Source organism: Antechinus flavipes, chromosome 6, assembly GCF_016432865.1.
Source record: "Antechinus flavipes isolate AdamAnt ecotype Samford, QLD, Australia chromosome 6, AdamAnt_v2, whole genome shotgun sequence".
Taxonomy (NCBI): domain Eukaryota; kingdom Metazoa; phylum Chordata; class Mammalia; order Dasyuromorphia; family Dasyuridae; genus Antechinus; species Antechinus flavipes.
The window spans coordinates 245,036,524-245,042,918 of record NC_067403.1 but is presented as its reverse complement, the minus strand read 5'-3'; the positions used below and the strand labels follow the sequence as shown (position 1 = coordinate 245,042,918).

General features: G+C 31.2%; 1 protein-coding gene across 1 annotated transcript; it reads right to left on the bottom strand.

Annotated features, from left to right (window-relative positions):
* Nucleotides 1-84: 84 nt before the first annotated feature.
* On the bottom strand, nucleotides 85-1,011 carry LOC127540330 (olfactory receptor 10AG1-like). The gene has a single exon (XM_051964973.1). The coding sequence runs from the start codon at nucleotides 1,006-1,008 to the stop codon at nucleotides 85-87; it is 924 nt and encodes a 307-aa protein (XP_051820933.1). The 5' UTR covers nucleotides 1,009-1,011.
* Nucleotides 1,012-6,395: the final 5,384 nt, after the last annotated feature.

Sequence of the window (6,395 nt, the reverse complement as noted above, 5' to 3'; positions counted from 1 at the left end):
CAAGAAAAATCTATTTCTTATGACCGATGGAACAAATAGATAGGATTTTTTTTTTAGTTATGAACATTTGATTTATCAATAATATCATTTTGGAATGATGTTTTTCAATGCAGCAATTACATCCTTATTCCTCATGCTATATATCATGGGGTTTAATGCTGGTGTCACAATAGTATAGAAAAGGGAAAAGAATTTGTCAGATTTGCCTGAATGACTGGATTTGGGACGCGCATACACAATACAACCAAACCCATAGAATAAACCTACAACCATGAGATGAGAAGAACAAGTAGAGAAAGCTTTGGATTTCCCTGAGGTTGATGGCAGCTTCAGGACAGTGACAATGATTTTGACATAAGATATAAGTATCAACAGAAAGGGAATTATGCCAAAAAAGAGAGTAGTTATACGGAGAGAAAGCTCTATATGATATGTGTCCCCACATGCAATTTCTAGTAGTGGTGAAGCATCACAGAAAATATGATTAAGTTTGTTAGAACCACAAAAGTTCAGAGAGAAAATCTGGTATATTAGTCCTATCTGGACTGGCATCCCAGTGACCCAGGAGGCAATTACCAATTGGACACATACCTTGTGATTCATGATGAGAGGATAGTAAAGAGGCTTACAGATGGCTACATATCTGTCATAAGCCATCACAGTCAGGAATAAGCACTCTGCTACTCCTAGAATAAAAAGGGTGCAAGTTTGTATAGCACAGGACAGGAATGGGATGTTTCCCTTCTGAGTCCAAATATCTCTTAGCATTCTAGGGAGAGTGACTGATGTGTAACATATTTCCAAGAAGGAAAAATTTCCAAGGAAAAAGTACATGGGGGTTTGAAGAGTAGGATTCATCTTAGTTATCACAATGAGAAGTCCATTTCCTATAAGTATACTCATATAGGTCACTAATAAAATTCCAAATAGAAAACCTCGGAGGTTGGGAAGGTCAGAAAATCCCAAGAGAATGAATTCCACCACAAATGTAAAATTGTTTCTTTCCATTTTGTCAGTTTCTTCTGACTATAGAACTATTGAATTCAGGGCCAACACATTATCTTCTTTCCATAGGCCTTATTTTCTGCTTTAGAAATATAAAATTGGGAGAAGAACAGAAGGTGTTCATTAAAGTATATCCTATATCATTCATAATTTTATAATCACCCCATAATTTTATAATTTTTGTTTAGTCTTCCTTGGTGTAGCTAACATTTAATGTTCTACACTTCAATGTCACTTCTAACTGTTAATATTCTTTATTCTCTATAATAAAGCCAAAATCAACCAATGAATTTTGATTGAATATTGACTACTTGTCAGAGAACATTATAAAGATATATGCCAATTTTTCTTGAATATTTGGATAAAAACTCGAATTTAAGAAATGTCATCTAATAAAACATTTTAAATCATTTTAAATCTAATATACACTATCAGCAACATCTTTGCAAAGATAACATATTTCTTTTTAAATGCCATTCTCTTCTGATACTAGAAGCTATAAATTCTGTAGAAGATATGAAATAGAAGAAATTAAATATATTAATATTTTCTCCAAATAATATTGGTCTTATATGCCTTGTTTTATTAGTCCCTTTAAGTTTTAATCGTGATTTTCTTCCTATATGGAGAATTTTGACTAGTCATCTTTCATCAAAATCTCCTCCTTGCTCAAGTCTTGTCTCAGTTTCACACTTTCCTATCTGTGGCATTTCCTGATTACTTTAGCTAACAGACTTCCTCCCATCCTTGACTTGCTAGATAATGAAAATATAGCATACATTTGCTAACTAGAATATATAACTGAGAGTAGCAGAAAATATATACATTCTCACATTTTTCCATATATTAATTCCATGTTTTTGTTAAGATTCTAAGTCTTTTGACTCAGAGTCTTCACTTGTATATCTCAATATTTCTTGAGCATAAGAGGTGATTAATGAATGTGAATTTAATCACAATATTATAGCTTGTTAATCAACTATTTCATTTAATTCATTGTTTTCTCCTCATTTCAAATTTTAGTGTGAACTCTTGGTCTCTTCATTCCTAATGCAATATCTATTAAACAGTGTATTAAATATAAAATTAAACACAAATATGTGATATATACACATATATATGCACACTTACATTTTCATATATTCATGTATATATACATGGCACACATATACGTATATGTGTACATATATACATGTATACATACTTATATTTTCATATATTGCTATGTGTATACATGGCATACGCATACATATATGTACATAGACATACATATACATATAACTGTATTGAATTATATTGATTTTTAACTTGAGCTTAAAAATGAGCTATGTGAATCTACTCCATATAGGAAATTAGTAAAATTACAGAATAGTAGTGCTATATGTATGAAGCAATGGACAAGTATAGAAGATTAATATTTCTTAAAGCATAAAACTTTAAGACAGGAGAATTATGGTGGTGGAGAATCAAAAAAGTTATCAATTGTACATGGATAACCTATATTAGATTTCTTATATAGGAACTAAAAAAATACTGTTAAATATTGTATTTATATACAATGTGAAAAAAGCAATATTTTAAATTAACATTAAATATTAAAAATAAAAAAAAAGTTATTAAATAAGGTTACTGCAATGCTGTGTTCTCTTCAACTATTTTCATTGTTACAAGAGATATAGGAGTATTATCTCCTAATGTAGGGTAATTATCTATAATAGATAATTATGGTTTAGCAAAAAAAAAAAAATAATGGAGCTATCCATAAATAAGAAAAAAAAACAAGAAAATAAATCACAGAAAAAGCACTCTGAAGTTATGTAGGTGTCCATGAAGTATATTTATCTATTTTTCTTTTGCTTTTGTTTGATTTTTTTGTCTTTTACAAAGATAGGTCAGAGTCTATTGTGGGGGATTGAATTCATTCTTTGAACATTTTTTCCCCCTGAATTTGGAAGCCCTGAATATTATTGTGTATTTAAAATCTTTCAGAAGGCTTCTAGATGAGAGGGAAGCTTCTTCATAATCAGAAAATTTGGAGGTGAGCAAGCAAAAGAGTTCACACTTACCTTTATTAGATGAGATTAAACCATATTCAGTTATTTGCTTTAATTTATATATTGAAAATAATTTTAGAAATTAATAACTAGCAGAAATAAATTTCTTTAAAGTTTGGGATACTTTTTTCTAATATTATTACATCTTATATTCACACCAGCTCTCTTATATAGGTATCACAGGTATTTTCATTGACATATTAGACTATGACTTAATCTATCTGAATAATTTGACTAAGAGTCAGAGGAAGGTTCTGAAGACCTTTCCACTATCTATTGTTTGGCACCTTTAAGCATTTCATCTACTACCATATTCCACCAAATTTGAAAGAGAATCCAGGCTGCTTTTAAAAATCTTCATTTAAACCAAATCACCACATTGCCTTAAGTAGAAATGATTCCTGCTCTGCTATTTTCTCTGGGGAGAACTTTCCCAAAAGTCAAAGGACATTTTAATGAGAGTGGTCTTCTGGCTTAACGTTCGGCTTTCTAAACATCTTCCAAACATTATTTAATGAGGTAGTTGTGTACAGTGTAAAAATCTGGGGTTTTGAGCCATGGGAATTTATGAAATGTTGGCTTTCTTGCCTCATTACTATCTAATCGTTGAAATTCCCCTGCTTTTTTCCAAATCTGTTTCCACATAGTTGGAAAGAGAATGTTTTCAATTTATTTAAATCACAAAATAATAGTGAAAAAATAAGATAATTAAAGACAGGATGTTTTAAAGAATATCTATTATTATAAAATTGATGTATTCAATTATTTGAAAATCAACCAGCATCTTGTATAATAGAACAAACACAATCTTTTCATTAGAATCTATCTACCAAAGAAAGCTTTTGATGATTGATTACCCAGCACTCACTCTTCAGATCTTTGGAAAATATACAAGTTCATGAAAATATTTTTGAAATTATTAATGTATCCCACCTCCACAAACCATTAGGAGATCCTGAGTCCAACATGAGAATCCTCCATAACCCCACACATACCTCAATACAACCAGGGGAAGGGGCAGACTCAAGCTTCAAGAATCACTATATGATTTAGCAGCATTATTTTGTTTTGTTTTGTTTTGTTTTAATATTATATATATGTATATATATATACATCTTTAATATTAATATAATATACAATATAATAACAATATCTATGTCTCACCAGAAAAGTACAGTGATATTGAAATGATCTGTGGAATGATTCTTAAGAATGAAATTGATTTAAGCAGTTATCCTAAGAATTACATTTTAAAGGTTGTTGATAAGATACCTGGGCACATCGTGAATGTTTCATTTAGATCTGATAATCTTTTGAAATTTATCCAACACTAAGAAGACTATGACACAAGGTAATTCTCCCCTTCATAATATTAGCAGCATTGTTTAAAAAAAAAGAAAAGAAAAGAAATCCTCCACTTTTTAGACTATAAGTGCACAAACTTCAGCATGTTCCCCCAGGAAAATGGAGAAACAATCCACAGTCATATGCTCATGTCAGATACCACTACAAGGCCCACAATTTAGCATTGAGTAAGCTGTCAGACTCCTATTTTAGCACTACCAGCCACTGTCCTACCCCATCCCCTAAGTGCATCAACAGATAAGATGAGCTGGGATTTTGTAATGGGCTGAGGCTTGAGTTGATGCACTGAGGTCCCAAGCATGTGAGGCTAAAAAGTAATTGGACCATACTCTATTAATATATAAGCTTGGAAATGGAAAAAAAATGCAATTACAAAACAATTCAATTGACCAAATATAAAAGGACCTAAAAAAGGTAAATGATAAAAAGAAGTATATGAAAAAATAATACACTAAAATTAAAATTGAACAAATGAAAGTGAATGACTCCGTAAGACTTTAAGGATCAGTGAAAAAAACAAAAAAAAAATTAAAAATATGAGAAAATATGAAATACCTTCTAGGAAAAAGAACTAAACCTGGAAAATAGATCTAGGAGAAACAATTTAAGAAATATTTGAATTTCTGAAAGCCATGAGGAAAAAAAAAAAGAACCTAGACAGTATCTTAGAGGAAATCATAAAGGAAGACTGCTCTCATATTTTAGAATCAGAAGGTAAAATAGCCATTGAAAGACTTCACTAATCACCTCCTCAAAGAGCCTTCACAATGAAAACTCCAGGAATATTATGACTCAATTTTAGAACTATCAGATTAAGGGAAATCAGGCAGACAGAAATAATTCAAATACCAAGGAACCACAATTAGGATTACTAAGGACCTAGCAGCTTCTACCTTAAAAGATCAAAGCCTTGGAATCTAATATTACGAAAGGCAAAGGAACTTGGATTATAGACAAGAATAACCTATCCAGCTAAAATGAATATTATCTTTCAGGGAAGAAGATGTAAATTCAATTATATATGTGGATTTCATCTATTTCTGAAGAAAAGATGAGAACTGAACAAAAAAAATTGATCTTCATACACAGAACTCAAGAGAAGCATGAAAAGGTAAAAAAGAAAGAACTCTTGAAAATTATAATACTGTTATGGGTATACTTAGAGAGTATAAATATATATACAATACAGGAAAAATAAACTAGAGAAGGAAAGGGATTTGTACTAGAAAATAAAAAGGAAAAAGGAGTTAAAATAAAGCGAATTGCATCTCATGAAGACACAAAGAAGACCAATTATATTTAAGGGAAAGAAGGGAGGCAGATGAGCATATTAAGAATCTTACTTTCATTAGATTTGGCTCAGAGAGAAAATAAGGCATATTTGGTTTCACAGAGAACCACGTCTCACTTTATATGGAAGTGGGGATGGAAAGGAGGAAATAAAGGGGAATACAAATAGAAGGGAAAACAAAAATATATATATATTAAGGGAAAGATATAAAAAGGGGGGCTCTAGAGGGGAATGGTATTTGAGGGAGATGGCAAAATACTGAGGAGGATGGAAGAGGAAAAAGAAAGAATAAAATCATAACTTAGGGTAAATAAAATGGCAGGAAATACAGAGGTAGTTATTTTATTTTATTTTATTTTATTTATTTTATAATAACTTTGTATTGACAGAACCCATGCCAGGGTAATTTTTTTACAACATTATCCCTTGCACTCGCTTCTGTTCTGATATTTCCCCTCCCTCCTTCCATCCCCTCCCCTAATGGCAAGCAGTCCTATATATATATATCCTAGATACAATATATGTGTGCAGAACCGAACAGTTCTCTTGTTGCACAGGGAGAATTGGATTCAGAAGGTAAAAATAACCCGGGAAGAAAAACAAAAATGCGAATAGTTTACATTCATTTCCCAGTGTTCTTTCTTTGGGTGTAGCTGCTTCTGTCCATCATTTATCAATTG